This window comes from Zootoca vivipara, chromosome 7, assembly GCF_963506605.1.
Source record: "Zootoca vivipara chromosome 7, rZooViv1.1, whole genome shotgun sequence".
Classification (NCBI taxonomy): Eukaryota; Metazoa; Chordata; class Lepidosauria; order Squamata; family Lacertidae; genus Zootoca; species Zootoca vivipara.
This window is the reverse complement of record NC_083282.1, coordinates 88,665,592-88,684,384: the sequence shown is the minus strand read 5'-3', so window position 1 is coordinate 88,684,384 and position 18,793 is coordinate 88,665,592. Positions and strand designations below refer to the sequence as shown.

At 46.7% G+C, this 18,793-nt stretch overlaps 1 protein-coding gene across 1 annotated transcript in view; it reads right to left on the bottom strand.

Moving 5' to 3' along the window:
* The window catches only part of COL20A1 (collagen type XX alpha 1 chain), a 100,514-nt gene extending 86,535 nt beyond the window's left edge, over positions 1-13,979 (bottom strand). The window contains exons 1-5 of the mRNA XM_060277347.1: positions 13,901-13,979; positions 6,865-6,975; positions 4,129-4,272; positions 2,832-2,993; positions 2,160-2,348 (exon numbers count right to left, since the gene is read on the bottom strand). Coding sequence (XP_060133330.1) covers positions 2,160-2,348; positions 2,832-2,993; positions 4,129-4,272; positions 6,865-6,975; positions 13,901-13,976 — 682 coding nt within the window. The 5' untranslated portion in view covers positions 13,977-13,979. The remainder of the gene's footprint in view (positions 1-2,159; positions 2,349-2,831; positions 2,994-4,128; positions 4,273-6,864; positions 6,976-13,900) is intronic.
* Positions 13,980-18,793: the final 4,814 nt, after the last annotated feature.

Below are 18,793 nucleotides of genomic sequence, written 5' to 3'. Positions count from 1 at the left end.
AAGGGAAAAAAACCTGATGTACATTTCCAAAATATAAGATAAAAAAACAAATAAAATAAAACCTACATAGTACAGCAACAGTGTTTTGGATTGTGTAGGCTCCTATGATGTAAGTAATAGGCCCTGCCTGCTAGCCTGCTCCCTAAAGTATCACTGGTTTGCTCATTTCTATATATAGGGTTTTGAATTATGGTGCTGGAGGAGACTCTTGAGAGTCCCATAGACTGCAAGAAGATCAAACCTATCCATTCTGAAGGAAATCAGCCCTGAGTGCTCCCTGGAAGGACAGATCGTGAAGCTGAGGCTCCAATACTTTGGCCACCTCATGAGAAGAGAAGAATCCTTGGAAAAGACCCTGATGTTGGGAAAGATTGAGGGCACTAGGAGAAGGGGACGTCAGAGGACAAGATGGTTGGACAGTGTTCTCGAAGCTACGAACATGAGTTTGACCAAACTGCGGGAGGCAGTGCAAGACAGGAGTGCCTGGCGTGCTATGGTCCATGGGGTCACGAAGAGTCGGACACGACTAAACGACTAAACAACAACATATATAGGGTGCCTACATTCTGCTATTTATAATTACTAGTAGTTTGCATCATATATTTACACCTATTATTATTTCATTTTATTGCAAGATTCTAGATTCTAACATTTTAAGTTAGAGCTTAATAATTATTTCACTCTTAATATACTTCCTCTTACGTAATTGTATTTCACTATTGATATAATTCTTAATTGCATTTCAGTTCAGCAATTACTTTGATAAAATACATATTTTGTTATGTGCTTTAGATACCTATTAGGTCCATAATCACAATGTGGGGGGAACCCTTTTTAATCTCAGAACAGTCTCTTGAGCCACTCAATGCTTCTACATAGCTCCATCCTTATTTCAGACATTCAGAAATTTAGCTGGCGATACATCATGATGTTGAAAACCAGATATCACCCAGCCCTAATCTGTAGTCCACCGACATCTAGAGCAGCGTTTCCCAACCTTGGGCCTCCAGCTGTTTTTGGACTACAACTCCCATCATCCCTAGCTGGCAAGACCAGTGGTCAGGAATGATGGGAATTGTAGTCCGAAAACAGCTGGAGGCCCAAGGTTGGGAAACACTGATCTAGAGGACCACGGGTTCCTTATCCCCCTGTATGGCCTTTCAGGTATGTGGAAGAGGAGGTAGGGATTCGGCATGGGGCTTTGACTGGGACATTCGTGAAACGGCTTGTCACAGGTGGAAATGCAACCGCACCCCCAAATGGAGAGCAGAAATTTACAATCAAATAATGGTGACAGATGGCTCCTAATCAAGCACCAGCTCGCATTGCGCATAGACCAACGGTGCGCCGGGGGGCAATATGGCAACCTCCTGAAACAAAGACCTCTTAGGGAATCTGCCGTGATGTGATTTGTGTGTGTGCTGCTGTCAGGTCAATTCCATCACCGCTCTAATCCAGCTCTTTGTTTCTGTATCCCAGCAAGGCTTGCGTGGTTGCCTAGCGCAATGTTAACAATCATTTAACCCCTTGGGCTGGAATTATTCCGGTGATTTCTCCTTATCAGATCCAGTCTCTTTCCAGATTGTGCCTTCCAAATCCCGTGCGTTAACCCACCCTCTAGCCTGCATGTTGACGGCTTTGCTTTTTCTTCCAGTTATGGCAGGTAATAAGGCATTACAGTGAATGCATATTCCTGAAAACCAGGTGAACTTACTAAAAGGGCTGCAAGTATAGATCCTAGAACTGTAAGGGACCACAAGGTCCCTGATACCACAGTATGGACTTCAAACTGCCTTTGGATGATATATCCAACCCCCTGCAATTCAGGAATCTTTGCCCGACGTGGGGCTCGAGCCCATGACCCTGAGATTAAGAGCCTCATGCTCTACCGGCTGAGCTTACCCAGGGCTCACTAAAACTGCAGCTACCCAGGATGCAATAAGGGGGACTAGAGGAGAACATCAATGCAGGATGATGCGACTTTGGAGGGATTCTGTAGGAGTAGATTTCCGGCATTGCCAGAGGGTTGACTAAGTGACCACTGAGCGTGCATACTACTCATCAATTTTACATCAAAGGGACCTTTTAGAGCTGGACGACACGTAAGAGTTACACTTGAAAAAACAGCCGTGTGAAGGAGCCTAAGAAACAAACCTCACCTCTCCGTGAGCTTTCTCTGGGTGTTTTCTCTCGGGCCAGATAGTCCATTTCAAATTCCACTAGGCTTGACAGGGTTGTCTTCACAGTTGTTGGTGCCGCCAACATCACAGTCGGCTCGGCATTTGGCAAATATTCACTCGCCCCTTTGGAAATGGCTTTTTGCCGCCTCTTCTCTGGCTCTTCTCTTCCTGTTTCCCAAAGCACCAAAAGAAAAAAGAGTTATCCCACACAGGAATAGACAATCTTTGGACGGCATCCCCCTAACAGTGCCGGATCTGAAGCGATTTTCAGGGGAAGTTGGGGCACACTAGGGAAGAAAAACGCCTCTCTCTTGGCCGCTGGCATTTTGTTTTCCTGGAATACCTTTCAACAATGCTGTGCCATGACATAAAGTAATAAATAATGATAAGAATAATAATCACACACACACAAAAAAAATCCAAGGGGAAAACAAAATGGCCGCCAGCATTCATGGGGCAAAAAGGGTAATGGTGAGTTTTGCCTCATCCCTCCAAGATACACCTGCCTGCCTCCATAAAATGTAAGAAAGCAAGGAGAATGTGACTCCCCTCCCCTTCACCCTATCCCCCAAATGTCAGAAATGTCCAATTTTTGAACCTTCAGCCCAGGTGTAGTTCAAACCTGCTTTCCTCTTTGACCTCTCCACATACTTAGCACAGTTGGCGTCTCACTGCGGGCGGGTGGTGACGTGGTTTCAGTCTCCAGGGTGTATTCAGCTGCTGGGGTCTCTAAAGGCGCCTCTGCCTTTTCTGGGGCGCTTGTTGGGTGCTTCCTGTTACTTCTGGCTTGGGAGAGGTTCTTCAGCTCCTCAACTGCAATGGCAAAAGCGGTGGTGGCGGCGGCATTGGAAAACAAAAAACTTGCTGGCTCTTTTGGGGAGTGGCTCACTCTGACAAAAGGGCTGGAGCTGCACTCCCCAGTGTTCCCCCTCCCCACTGGCTCCACTCCTGCTGGACCCCAGCCATTGATAAATACTCCCTAAAAAACAGGTCTCAGGCATAGTCTGAACAGCACCTTCACACAGTCTTTGCTTGAGATGGTGGTGGGGGTCCTTGACCACTCCTCACACCTGGATTCTGCTTCCATCTAGTGGAGCCTGGTGCATTATGGGCAATTATTATTATTATTATTATTATTATTATTATTATTATTATTTATATACTGCCCCTATACCAGGGGGACTCAGGGCAGTTCACAGAATGGGACACTGCCTTGCAAACCTCGGCCAGCCCCCACCTGCCTGCCTCCTTGTTTATACCTGAAGGAGCACTTCCACCCCCATCATTCAGCCCAGACACTGATGTCCATCTCCGAGGGCCTTCTGGTGGTTCCCTCCCTGCGAGAAATGAGGTCACAGGGAACCAAGCAGAGGGCCTTTTCGGTAGTGGTGCCCTCCCTGTTGAACTCCCTCCCATCAGATGTCAAGGAAATAAACAACTATCTGACTTTTAGAAGACATCTGAAGGCACCCCTGTTTAGGGAAGTTTTTAATGTTTGGTGTTTTATCGTATTTTTTACATTCTGTTGGGAGCCGCCCAGAGTGGCTGGGGAAACCCAGCCAGATGGGCAGGGTATAAATAAAAGAATAAGAATACAACTAGGGGGCAGTGCTGCCTAACAGCTTCCTCAGTTCCAGTGCTGCCCTTGTAGAATCCAGCAGGGAGGTGGATGGGGGCAAACTAGAATTAATTGGCTCTGCCCACCCTTTGTTGTGGTCCCACCTATGGTTTATCTCCCTGCCTTCCACCCCACCAATCACAGTGGGTTCGCCTCCATTGGCCAGTTCTGAAGCAGTGACTCTGTTTGTTTGATCCAAGGATCCCCACTCTGTCCTTGTGCTTCTAGGTCAGCCTTGCTTCTGCTCTGGACCTGAAATTCCACCTAGCCAAGACATGAGCATCACAGTCCGCAGCACCGAGAGATCAAGAGAGCAAAAGCCACACTTACTCACAAATTTCCTCTTGACAAAGAGGGCCTCATGAGAACCATTGAGGATGTAGATCTGCAAAGTATACTCTTTCGTGGGACTCAACCCTCCCACTGTCGCTTTGGCGGTCTTGGTTTTCAGCATGACTTCCTGCTCAGAGTCACCTGGAGCAGTCGGAAGAGAGGACCGTGAACTTTTTTCAACGAGGAACATATTGCCTGACTCTTGATTGTGGGAGTTGGGCAAAAGATTCCTGCATTGCAGGGGGTGGACTAGACAACGCATGTGGTCCCTTTGAACTCTGCAATTCTTTATAACATATTGTCTGACTCTTTACGGTGGGAGATTTGAGGCACATCCACTTTGCGTGTTGACTTTAGCGAAAGAGAGGTGAATGTTGCCCTTTAATAAACCACAACGATTCCCATAGAATTAATTGGAGCAAAAGCCTGAACAGGAAGCCTATGAGCATACTCAGAGCGCCTTGCCAAAAGAAAAGAGATGTTCAATCATGAGGCTGCACACTATGTTCTATTGGACTTCGGATGGATCAGTCAACTTGGAGTATTTTTTATTTAAACAATGTGATGGGCATAGCTGCCAAGTACCCCGTTTTCTCCGGGAAAACCCCGATTTTACTTACCTTTTCCCGTCTCCCATTTTTCTCTGGTATTTTCTCCTGCCGGTGGCCATTTTTTTTCTTTCCGATTTGCCCTTCTATGGGCACCAAAAATGGCCGCCGCTGGCTTCAAAAGTCGCATCCACGCATGTCCAGAAGTGCATAGACGCGACTTCCATAGATGGGCAGAGCGACACCGGACGTTGCGTCGACGCACTTCCTGACATGCGTACAAGCACTTCCTGACATGCGTACAAGCGGCCATTTTTGGTGCCCATAGAAGGGCAAAGCGACACCGGAAGTTACGTCGACGCAACTTCCGGTGTCACACGGCTGCCGGTCCCAGATTCTGCAGTCCGGGACTTGGAAGGTAAGGTGATGGGTGTTGAAAGGGGAAGGAGCATACACAGAGAGCCTTGCAAAAAAAACAAACAAAGGAGGAATGTAGTGATGAAGTCACCTGAATGAGACAAGGGAAGGAAGCCTTTGGGCATATGCTGAGTGCAACCCGAGAAGCCTGAGTTACCAGACTTCAGGTGTATCAATAAACTCTCGGAGGATGGGGAAAACGTAAAACAAGAATGCAGGGGTATTGAAAGGGGAGGGAACAGTGAAACCGGCAGAGGACACATACCCCTTGTGTCAAGAAGGCAATGATTTAACAGCTGCTCAGGCTGCCGCAGAGCTTGCCGATATGGACACTTCCAAAGCGACGTCTACAAAAGCGCTTTTTAAAAACCCGCAAACCACAGAGCTTCAAAGGCTGGAGTACATACGCAGACTTAATCTTAGAACCTGAAGCTTCTGTCTGCAAGTCTACATGCTTTTTCAAAAAGGTCCTGAAGCTCCGGAAGTTGGCTTTGTGAGAAACCCCAGGCAAAGAGAATAGACCAGCCTTTGCAACCCTGGCCACTATAATTAACTCTTCTTTGGATCATCCCTTCCTATATTCCAAAGCATCAAAAGGAGAAGAGCTATCCCACAGCTACAGACCCTACCGCCTTAGATGATGCACGTATGAACAGAAGAGGAAATCTTGCAGTGTCCAACTAGGTTACTACGGGAAGCCCACAAGAAGGACTTAGAACCACTTGCAGTTCTAAGCAGATGTTACTCAGAGGCATCACCACTCCTAAGGCTGCAATGCTTATGCTCTTAAGCCCATTAGCTTTCTCATTTCACAGCAAACACGACAGATATAAGCTATGAACACGTCTCACTGTCTTGCAAGCATTTTTTTTTCTAAAGGCAAGCACAATTAAGCAGCTGAGTTAATTACATCACAGATAATGTGCTCAGGAATGATCAGGAATGCGGTAGCACTCACAAAAGTCTTGGAATGCACCCAGAGGAAGTTTGTATCTGATATTGCAAACCTATTATTATTAGCTCAAGGGGCTGGAATGACAAGCCTGCATATTTTCCACACTTGTCGGAATTAAAAACAGGAGGGGTAACGATCCAAGCGGATAGGGGGAAACTTTGAAAACACAGAGCCATTCCACCACCGACTACAGCTATGTATGCACGATACCTTTAAAGACAGTGCTTTTTTGTTTAAAAAAATGTTTTGGGGTACTCTCATTTTCCTACTCATATTGAAATATGAGGCCAAACTTAGATTCACAAAATGTTTAGGGGTGTGCATACCCCTGCATCCCCCCAGAAAAAAAGCACTGTTAAAGTCTATTCAAAACCCATTCTTTTCTTATCTGGGACTAAGTCCCATTGAACACCCTACATACCCACAGCATATGTTTCAGATGCATTGAAAGCACATTCCTTCCCTCAAAGAATTCTGGGCACTGCAGTTTTACCCCTCGCAGAGTTAAAATTCCCAGCAACCAATAGCAAACTACAGAACACAGAATTCTTGGAGGGGTCTGGAATGTTCTTCAGATGTGCTTTAAAGGTACAGTGGGCATGCAGCCACTTCTTCCTTAATAGTCCCGAGAGAGCACAGGAGAAACCATAAGATCTGAAAGAGGAGAACGATAGCCTGCTCAAATGTAGGAGTGCACAGGAACGGGGTTTTTTTTTTTGTTTGTTTTGAAATATCAACCATCTTTGTTGTGACAGACAAGTGCACACACCCCTGTTCACAATTTGTATCTTTCCTGACCTCCTCACCATGTACCTGCCATGGGCTTCACGCGGACTTTGTATCCGTTGGCGTTTCCTTCCGTTTCTTTCCATTTCATCTGCAACCTGTCTTCTGAGAGGACAGTCAGTTTCAAGCGGTTTGAGCCTGGGGAGGAAAGCATCAACGCCTTTTTAAACTGGAGACAGAAAGGTGCTTTCTTTCATACTCTGGGGAAGCGTAGGGTAAGGCGATCCTGCAGGGAAACTGGTCTCAAGCTTATATATTGAAAGTAATGCCTTGAACTTGGCCCGAGAGCAGAAGGTGCAGATCAGGCAAGGCTGTGTGTGTGCTTGGCCTGGGATGAGATTGCTGGCTGGCTGCTTGCCTTTAAAGGTGAAGGTCGTGCAAGTGAGCATGTACATGCATGGAATCGGGTCCCATTCCATGTGCTCTTTAGTCCTTGAGGTGTTTTGTCGTTTAATTGGGGAAATACCCCTGAAGTATACTAAGTGCTCTCTCAGCTCCCTGATGGGTTGATAATTAACAGTTGTTGTTCTCTGCTAGCTAACATGTGAGTGTTTAACCTTAGATCAGGATACAAATGTATTGGATTTCCAATTGCCATTTTGAAGGGAATTGCCTTTAGTCTTTGTTCAGGCTCTGTGAGAGGGAGATTCCTCTCCAGTATCTCAACAGCCTTAGGGGTTAGAATGCAGGCTAATGGAGCCTGAGAGAGAGAAAGCTATGTTTGTCATCTCTGATTATAAGTTATTTTACTGCTTATAAGATGCTAAGCCTCTGTTGGACATGCACAAGATATTTACAACTGTTTGGATGTAGCATTTACTGTTTTTTGTTCTGTTTGAAGGAAGTTCAGCAAGTAAAGTTTTGAATCAATCTAATGGGTCTGGACAATTTTTATTCCAAAAAAGGAGTCAGTTTTTTATGAATCCAATTGATTCATGCTGTGCAATATTAATATCTGCAATATGCTCGAACCAGTTTGGGGGCATATGACATTCTCTGCAGCCAGTTCTAACAGACACCAAGCCAGTTGGATTTCTGCAGTGCATTCTATGTGGGGCTTCCCTTGAACTTCATCTGAAAGTGCTGCAGCATGGTTGCTGGCAGGAGGGAAACCCCATCAGCATGTAATGCCTTTAACAACAACAACAACAACAATTTTGTTATTTATACCCCATTCATCTGGCTGGGTTTCCCCAGCCACTCTAGGCAGTTCCCAACAGAACACTAAAAACAGAATAACAACAGGGCTGCCTTCAGATGTCTTCTAACTCAGATAGTTGTTTACTTACTTGACATCTGTTGGGAGGGCGTTCCATGGGGCGGGCACCACCACCGAGAAGGCCCTCTGCCTCGTTCCCTGTAACATCACTTTTTGCAGCGAGGGAACTGCCAGAAGACCCTCAAAGCTGGACCTCAGTGTCCAGGCTGAATGATGGGGGTGGAGACACTCCTTCAGATATACTGGTCAGAGGCTGTTTAGGGCTTTAAAGATCAACATCAAGATTGCATTTTAATTAATGCTCATCTATAATGTCGTATGGGATGCAGGTGGCGCTGTGGGTTAAACCACAGAGCCTAGAGCTTGCCGATCAGAAGGTCGGCGGTACGAATCCCTGCGACGGGGTGAGCTCCCATTGCTTGGTCCCAGCTCCTGCCAACCTAGCAGTTCGAAAGCACGTCAAAGTGCAAGTAGATAAATAGGTACCGCTACAGCGGGTAGGTAAATGGCGTTTCCGTGTGCTGCTCTGGTTCACCAGAAGCGGCTTTGTCATGCTGGCCACATGACCTGGAAGCTGTACGCCGGCTACCTCAGCTAGTAAAGCAAGATGAGTGCCGCAACCCCAGAGTCAGTCACGACCATACCTGCCAAGTTCCTCTCTGAAAAATAAGGGACTGGACCGGAAGTAGCATACCGGAAGTAGCGCGGCGGCCATTTTGGAACTGGGTGGAGCATGCTCAGAAGTGACTTTTGATGCTCATGTGCCCAGTTCCAAAATGGCCATTGCACCAGAAGTCGCGCTGCAGCCATTTTGGAACTGGGCAGAGCAGCATAAAAAGTCGCTTCTGAGCATGCTCCGCCCAGTTCCAAAATGGCCGCCGCGCCAGAATAAACCGGGGAAAAACAAAAAGATCTGTTTTTTCGGCTGGGGACAGCTGGAAAAACGGGGGTTTCCCAGGGAAAACGGGAGACTTGGCAGCTATAGTCACGACTGGACCTAATGGTCAGGGGTCCCTTTACCTATAATGTCGTAAGGGAATTAGGAGTGTAAAAACATGAAGTAGCTGAAATCTCCAGCAAATACATGTGTGAGTAGAGCACTCTATACAAACATACATCCAAACATTGAGGCAGGTGTGTGGAGTTGCAATAATTCAAAACTTGAAAAACCTGGGGAAAGCTTGTGTAAGAATTATTAGAGCATCCTCCTCAGGCTCTCAGACATCCTGGTTTGATAGGGAGGAAATATTTATGGAAAGGGGAGTATTCCATTGCAGAAGCCCCCACCTGCAGCTCCAAGAGCCCCCAGACACAGCAGGTTTGCCACCTGAGTGAGGAAAAAGGCCAAAGGCATCAAGTGCCTGGAAAAAGAGGTGAACCAGCATCATGCTAGGAATTCCAAAATATCCTTTTAAATTAAACATTTTGGGGAGATGCAGCAGTTCCAGTTATCCTGCTGAGCGTGCAACTTTAGCTGGCAGCATTGAGGCCACCTGTTTGGAAAAATGCAAAACTAGAGAAAGTGTAAGTAACAGCACCCGACAGCCTCTAGCTCAGGAAGAGCAGCAGGTGCGTGACTGTGCACAAGCTCCCTTCAGCTACTTTGCAGAGAGAAAAGCTGCTGAATCGAGAAATGCAGGATTAAGCTAAGAGAAAGGACTGGCTTCTTAAATTCTTTTGGGAAAGAAATGGAGAATCTCAGGCCATCTGTTTAAAAGTGGGTGGACCAGTCGTGGAAATCTGCTGTAATGGTTGAGCTGACACATTTTCAAAGTTCTGGTTGTGAATTACAAAACCCTATATGCCTTGGACCCAGGGCCGGCTCTAGGTAGACTCTCGGTGGTGCAGGGCGCCAGGGCGCCGGGCCGATAGGAGGGGCGCTGCGCGGCAAAGACGCGCAGAAGCCATGCTGCGCCCTGCGAGGGCGGGGGCGCCAGAGTGGTCTCTGCCCTTTAGCGCCAGGGTGCCCGACCTGCTCGAGACTGCCCTGCTTGGACCCAGGCTAATTGAAGGATTGTATCTCCCTATAGGAACCTCCCCGGTTGCTAAGATCCTTGGGCGAGCAACTCCTCTCAGCCCCAAGGGAATGTTACCCTCCGTCTGAAAAAAAACCCCACAATTATTTCACCTGTGTCTCATACAACACCCTGCCAATCCACCACCAGCTGATTACAATACATGCTTTGAACAATATTATTATTATTATTATTATTATTATTATTATTATTATTATTTAGAATTTATAAAGAGAAATACCAAGATTGTTGTCTGTATCTTTTTTAGTCCAAACTAAAATATTAATCCAGAGGCAAAAAAGAGAAAGGGAAGAGGGAGAGAGAAAGGAAGGAAGAGATAAGGGAATAAGGAATCTTTTTTTGCTTTGGACAAACAATTGTGTTGAACAGTCACACATCAGCAAAAGAAGATGGCAATGACTTGCATAAAATGTGCAAATCGAAGTTTATATGTACAGATGCAAATTATTTGGAAATAATTAGCAAAAATTAAAGTATGTAAGTATGATATATCTTTCCATAGTGTGGGAGGCTGCGATCAGGGGCATGTGGGTTTTGATCTGTCAGTTTGCATTTCTTAGTGCAGAAAGCATTGATCTGATGTGTAGAGATCTTTCCTATTCTAATTGATTCAAGAGGGTTCTGGATGCTTCTCTGTGTGATAGAAACAAGCCGAAGGTTCATGGTATTTGGGTTATACCCATAGCTGCCAAGTTCCGGCCTGAGAAATAAGGGACTGGACCGGAAGTGCAGGCCGGACGTAGCGCTGCCGCCATTTTGGAACTGGGCGGAGCATGCTCAGAAGCTACTTTTGATGCTGCTCTGCCCTGTTCCAAAATGGCCGTCGCACCAGAAGTCGCGCTGCAGCCATTTTGGAACTGGGCAAAGCAGCATCAAAAGTCACTTCTGAGCATGCTCCGCCCAGTTCCAAAATGGCCGTCGCGCCAGAATAAACCGGGGGAAAACAAAAAAATCCATTTTTTCGGCTGGGAACAGCTGGAAAAACAGGGCTTTCCCGGGGAATACGGGAGACTTGGCAGCTATGGTTATACCTTCAGAGAGGCTGAGTACAGCTGCTATAAACTGGTTCTCTTATCTCTTCTGTCAAGGTCATGCTGACTATGATAATAAGGCTGGAAGGAGCCTGAGTTTCACTTTCTCTTTCTATCTCTTTTTCTTCTAGTGTTCTGTGCATAGTATGCTTAGTATTAAGGTTTAGACTTATTATAAGTTATTTTAAATTTAAGATAAATCTGCTGCAACTGGATTTCTTGTGGACAGTGCTAGTCCTGAATGTATTGGATTTGTGACCATTATGCTTATTTGCCTTCAGTATCAGTAAAGCTCTGCTGGATGAAATACAATTGCCTCTGGTCTATTTGGGGGGGAATCCTGCAACATGTTTAAGTTTTTACTCTGCTAACTATACATTGGAATCTGCTTTGGATCAATACTGAGAAGAATTCCATGACATGATCCATCTGCTGACCAGTTGATTCTGTCTGAGGGTGGGCATCTTCCAGTCTCTTCCTGCTTTCCTGCTCTTTATCTTCAAGGCAAGCTTGGACAAGGAAGCCCTTCAAATAGAGGCCCATCCTCTTTCAAACAAGACACACAGCCACCCTAGAAACAGTTCATCATGTGCTTGAACTCTTCCTGTACCCGGACTGAACCTCTTGAGAGTGCAAGAGGCGGGAGGGGGCAGGAATCATGTGCTTGAAAACACGCAAGCACACACAAGAACACAGAAATGCACATCTACATATGTTTAAGAGCATTTGGGTCTTCTCCACTGAGAGCCAGTGTGGTGTAGTGGTTAAGAGCAGTAGTCTCGTAATCTGGTGAACTGGGTTCGATTCCCTGCTCCTCCACGTGCAGCTGCTGGGTGACCTTGGGCTAGTCACACTTCTCTGAAGTCTCTCAGCCTCACTCACCTCACAGAGTGTTTGTTGTGGGGGAGGAAGGGAAAGGAGAATGTTAGCTGCTTTGAGACTCCTTCAGTAGCGATAAAGCAGGATATCAAATCCAAACTCCTCCTCCTACTCCTCCTCTGCTACTGAAAATTCTTTTACTGGGGATGCCAAAGACTAGCTAGGCAACATGGGGCCTTTGGCATGCAAGCACATCCTCCCCCAGCAGGGCCGGATTTAGGTTTGATGAGGCCTTAAGCTACTGAAGGTAATGGGGCCCTTTATATGTCCTGCTGTGTCAACAACAAATGGTCGCTGTTTTTTGTGTAGAATGTATGCTATATGGTAATTTATGGACCTAATAGGTATCTAAAGCCATTTCCACATGTTGCCATGCAACCGGTCCGTGCAGAATGTAGGCACCCTATATATAGAAATGAGCGAACCAGTGTTATTTTAGGGAGTCGGCTAGCAGGCGGGGTCCATTACTTACATCACCTACACAACACAAGACACTGTTGCTGTATGTAGGTTTATTTTATTTGTTTTTTATCTTATATTTTGGAAATGTACATCCAGTTGTTTTTCCCCTTAAATTTTTTGGAGGCCCCAAGAGAGTGGGGCCCTAAGCTATAGCTTGTTTGGCTTATACGTAAACCCGGCACTGTCGTGTGCTACAGCCACACCTCTTTTGAAAATATCTCTGCATGCAAGAAATATCCAGGTGTATTGCAGTTCTGCAATGAAGCCCCCAGGCTTCAGAAAAGTTACCATCTTGGTGCCACCTGAATAGACTATCAGTGGTCCAACAGGACATAACAACTAAGCCTCACATCTGTGTGCTTTTCGAGACACACTGCCAGCTTCCTGCAAGGAAATTATTTTGGGGGAAAACAAAGCTGAGATTCACAGGCCGCCCTGGCCGAAGCAGAAGTGAAGGGCATTCCATTCTCTCCGCCCCCCCCTTAAGGACTGGGGGAGCGACTTCAGAGGGGCCCATTGGCATCACCACACTGGAGCAAAAACAGGGACAGGAAGCCAGACAAAGAGGGGATTCATTTCCTGATCAAAGGAGAGGCTATTTTTGCTCAGCTCGCTCTTACCAGACTCCAAGCTGTCACTCTGGGATCCCCAAAATGAAGAGGCAGGAATGTTGGATGCCGATTATGAAAATGAATATATTTTCCCAGTGTTTCCCGATGACCAGCTTGTAAACAGGCTGCAGCCCTTTGAGATCCTGTAAATCTTCTTTTAGGTTGTGCCATGGCAGCCCAACAACTTCTGAAGGACCGCAGGTTGCCCATCTCTGTGCTACCATGGTAGGTGCCATGATAGAACCTGAGACCTTCCAATGCTGATCGATGGTCCATCTCCATGGAACAACAGGTGGGAAATAGGCCTAGGTCACGAAGCTAAATCCAGCCCTTGCTCAAAGGATCCCTTGTTGCCTTTAAGACACCCTTGAACTATGCAATTCAAGCATAGCTGCCAAGTACCCCGTTTTCCCCAGGAAACCCCCGTTTTATTGTACCATTTCCCGGCGGTCCCCCGTACCAGTTCGTCTCCCATTATTCTCCCTTATTTCGCTCTTGCCGGTGGCCTTTTTTTTTTCCTGCTTTGCCCATCTATGGGCACCAAAAATGGCCGGCGCCAGAAGTCGCGTCTACGCATATCCGGAAGTGCGTAGACACAACTTCCGGTGGCGGTGGCGGCCATTTTTGGTGCCCATAGATGGGCAAAGCGACACCGGAAGTTGCGTCTACGCAACTTCTGGTGTCACGCGGCTGCCGGTCCCAGATTCTGCAGTCCAGGACTTGGCAGGTATGAATTCAAGAGAGAGATTATTTTTTCTTACCCCAGTTTTGGTCACCTCCAGCACATGATTTGAAGAAGAAGAAAAGGTCGGGTTCTCTCCTTACCTTGACCACACGCCTGCAAGGTGATGTGAGTTGCCAGCATTATGCAGGAAATCCAGAAACAGTCAGGAACAAGCATGACGAAGACCTAACATGTACAAAAGAGAGCATCATGAAGGCAAAATACCTGTTGCCTATGCGAAGACCCTCAGCCCAAGTGTTTAACGGGATAAAGTGCATCTCTGGGGTGACACTGGACATCAAATCATGGATGTGGCTAATCAATACTGAGGTCCAACATTAAGCAGAACCAGCCCCAGAAATAATAACAATTGTTGTTGTTAAAAATTGTATACCGCCGTTCAAAGATCAGAGGGTGGTTCACAGCATAAATATACAAAATGAGAACACAAAATACATAGCAAACATACAAAAACAAACCAGTAACCCAAGGACAATATGGTGGCCCCTCCTTTTCCATGTGGGGGTGGGGTGGGGTGGGTTTGCAAAAAAAGGCAGGTCACATCCGCAGCATCCATTTATATACCACGCCAACAGTCATAGATTGTTGTTGTTGTTTAGTCGTTTAGTCGTGTCCGACTCTTTGTGACCCCATGGACCATAGCACGCCAGGCACTCCTGTCTTCCACTGCCTCCCGCAGTTTGGTCAAACTCATGTTCATAGCTTCGAGAACACTGTCCAACCATCTCGTCCTCTGCCGTCCCCTTCTCCCAGTTCCCTCAATCTTTCCCAACATCAGGGGCTTTTCCAGGGAGTCTTCTCTTCTCATGATGTGGCCAAAGTATTGGAGCCTCAGCTTCACGATCTGTCCTTCCAGTGAGCACTCAGGGCTGATTTCCTTAAGAATGGATAGGTTTGATCTTCTAGCAGTCCATGGGACTCTCAAGAGTCTCCTCCAGCACCATAATTCAAAAGCATCAATTCTTCGGCGATCAGCCTTCTTTATGGTCCAGCTCTCACTTCCATACATCACTACTGGGAAAACCATAGCTTTAACTATACGGACCTTTGTCGGCAAGGTGATGTCTCTGCTTTTTAAGATGCTGTCTAGGTTTGTCATTGCTTTTCTCCCAAGAAGCAGGCGTCTTTTAATTTCGTGACTGCTGTCACCATCTGCAGTGATCAAGGAGCCCAATCAATGCCTTGTCGTGGCGAAGGGGCTTGAATAACTCAGAGAAGCTATGAGCTAGGCCATGCAGGGCCACCCAAGATGGACAGGTCATAGTGGAGAGTTTTGACTAAACGTGATCCACCTGGAGAAGGAACTGGCAAGCCACTCCAGTATCCCTGCCAAGAAAACTCCATAGACAACAGTCATAGATAACCCTCTCTATACTATAATTTAAGGGTGCTGGTTTTACAGAGTTCTATTTGCCGTCGGCATTAACAAACAACTTGCCAGGATTCTCCTTGACTGTTAGAGAGATGCAATGTGTGGCTCTGACCACAGTTGCCTCCCTGGATTAATCACAACATACCCGTTCTGCATTTGTAAGAACTCAAATTTTCAGCATGGCGGCACCAGCACTTCGGAACTCCCTGCCTATTGATATCAGGCTGCTGCCTTCACTGTACTGTACTCTCTTCAGTGCCTACTAAAAACATTTCTCTTTCGACAAGCTTATCCAGATGTTTAGAATATTGATGCACATTTTAATCTGTTTTTAGTTTATTGCTAGTTTTATTTTTTATTTTTTAAATGTTTTATTGTTGTAAAAAAAATTAACCAACTTGAGGGTTTTTTGAGTTGTATGTTGTTGTTGTTTTTTTCAATCGAGCAGTGTCTAATTTTTAGAAATAAATAATCCCCCGATTTCCAGCTTTCTTTTTTTCTTAAAGAATGTGTCTAGTATTTGTAGACTTTATGAAGCAAAATGTCCCGGCACATTTCTTCTCGTAGTTTTGTGGGGGGGGTTGCCTGCTCCCCCTTTCAGTGTTTGAGTTTACTACCCCCCTCTGGAAAAATCCCTGCAGATGCCCACCTTCAGTATAAGGGGGGGGGGAATTGATATGGCAACTGAACCTTCCTTCAGCATTGATGGTGAGATGCTGCAGCTTCCACAGCACCCAAAGGTAGCAGGTGGGCTTAGGAGTTCCAGGGGGAGCCATGGATAGCTCACAAACTCTCTCCCCCAGTATCTTGCTGCTGTCTTTACTCCCCATCCACCCAGTGCCGGATTTACGTATCTTCTTCTTTGGCGATCACTCGTAGCCAAGTAAGATTGTCTTCCATAAACACGGTTTTAACAATGGCTCCGTAAGTGACTGTGGAGGCCAATTCTGGATCCACACATCCTTCCACAGTGGGGACATTGGTTTCCAGAGTTGATCATGGTGTGGATTTGCCAAGCGTGCCTTCCTCTTAGCACGTTTCTCCATTGCGTCCTGAGATCGAGTTTCTTCAAAGCCCATGACACCTTTGGTAAAGGCTGTTCTCCAACTGGAGCGCTCGCAGGCCAGGGTTTCCCAGTTGTCAGTGTTTATACTACATTTTTTAAGATTTGCCTTGAGATGGTCTTTAAACCACTTTTGTTGACTACCAGCATTACGCTTTCCATTTTTAAGTTCGAAATAAAGTAGTTGCTTTGGAAGACGATCATCAGGCATCCGCACAACATGACCAGACCAACGAAGTTGATGTTGAAGAATCATTGCTTCAACACTGGTGATCTTTGCTTCTTCCAGTACACTGATATTAGTAGCTAAACAAGCTATAGCTTAGGGCCCCACTCTCTTGGGGGCCCCAACAAATTTTAAAAACTGGATCTACATTTCCAAAATATAAGATAAAAAAACAAATAAAATAAAACCTACATACAGCAACAGTATTTTGTGTAGGCTCCTATGATGTAAGTAATGGGCCCCGAATGCTAACCTTATACAGGTTATAACACTTAATTTCATATTAATAAAGCTATTTATAATGATTAGTAGCTTGTACCATATATTTACACCTATAATAATAATAATAATAATAATAATAATAATAATTATTATTTATACCCCGCCCATCTGGCCGGGTTCCCCCAGCCACTCTGGGCGGCTTCCAACAAAACAGAAATTCTAAAATACAGAAATCCATCAAACATTAAAATACAGAAATCCATTAAACATTAAAAGCTTCCCTAAACAGGGCTGCCTTGAGATGCCTTCTAAAGGTCTGGTAATTGTTGTTCTCTTTGACCTCTAGTGGGAGGGCATTCCACAGGGTGGGTGCCACTACCGAGAAGGCCCTCTGCCTGGTTCCCTGTAACTTGGCTTCTCGTAGTGAGGGAACCGCCAGAAGGCCCTCGGAGCTGGACCTCAGTGTCCGGGCAGAACGATGGAGGTGGAGACGCTCCTTCAGGTATACCGGACCGAGGCCGTTTAGGGCTTTAAAGGTCAACACCAACACTTTGAATTGTGCTCGGAAACGTACTGGGAGCCAATGTAGGTCTTTCAGGACCGGTGTTATGTGGTCTCGGCGGCCGCTCCCAGTCACCAGTCTAGCTGCCGCATTCTGGATTAGTTGTAGTTTCCGGGTCACCTTCAAAGGTAGCCCCACGTAGAGCGCATTGCAGTAGTCCAAGCGAGAGATAACTAGAGCATGCACCACTGTGGAGAGACAGTCAGTGGGCAGGTAGGGACTCAGCCTGCGTACCAGATGGAGCTGATAAACAGCTGCCCTGGACACAGAGTTGACCTGTGCCTCCATGGACAGCTGTGAGTCTAAGATGACTCCCAGGCTGCGCACCTGGTCTTTCAGGGGCACAGTTACCCCATTCAGGACCAGGGAGTCCTCCACACTCGCCCGCCTCCTGTCCCCCACAAACAGTACTTCTGTCTTGTCAGGATTCAATCTCAATCTGTTAGCCGCCATCCATCCTCCAACCGCCTCCAAGCACTCACACAGGACCTTCACCGCCTTCACTGGTTCTGATTTAAAAGAGAGGTAGAGCTGGGTATCATCAGCATACTGATGGACACCCAGCCCAAACCCCCTGATGATCTCTCCCAGCGGCTGCATATAGATGTTAAAAAGCATTGGGGAGAGGACAGAACCCTGAGGCACCCCACAAGTGAGAGCCCAGGGGTCTGAACACTCATCCCCCACCACCACTTTCTGAACACGGCCCAGGAGGAAGGAGCGGAACCACTGCATGACAGTGCCCCCAGCTCCCAAGCCCTCTAGACGGTCCAGAAGGATGTTATGGTCGATGGTGTCAAAAGCCGCTGAGAGATCCAGCAGAACAAGGAAACAGCTCTTACCTTTGTCCCTAGCCCGCCGGAGATCATCGACCAGTGCGACCAAGGCAGTTTCAGTCCCATGATGAGGCCTGAATCCTGACTGGAAGGGATCCAAATGGTCCGCTTCTTCCAGGCGTGCCTGAAGTTGTTCAGCAACCACTCGCTCAATCACCTTGCCCAAGAATGGAAGATTTGAGACTGGGCGATAGTTGGCCATATTGGCCGGATCTAAAGATGGTTTTTAAAGAAGCGGTTTAATAACCGCCTCTTTCAGCGGGTCTGGGAAGGCTCCCTCATGGAGAGAAGCCCATCGCCCAGCCCTTCCCGGCTAGCTTTTATAAGCCAGGATGGGCAAGGATCAAGGAGACAGGTGGTTGGTTTCACTCGTCGAAGCAGCCTGTCCACATCCTCGGAGGTAACAGATTGAAATTGATCCCACAAAACTTGACTAGACAGGACTCTAGCACTCCCCCGCCCCGGCCCTGCTCCCACGGTGGAGTCTACCTCTTCCCGAATCTGAGCGACTTTATCTGCAAAAAACTTTGCAAAATCATTGCAGGAGATCATGTGGCCCGTACTGGGCCCGGATGGAGCAGGTGGTTCCGCTAAATTGCGAACCACCTGGAAGAGTCTCCTGCTGCTGTTTTCTGCAGATGCGATGGAGACGGTGAAGAAGGTCCTCTTCGCCGTCGCCATTGCCACTTGGT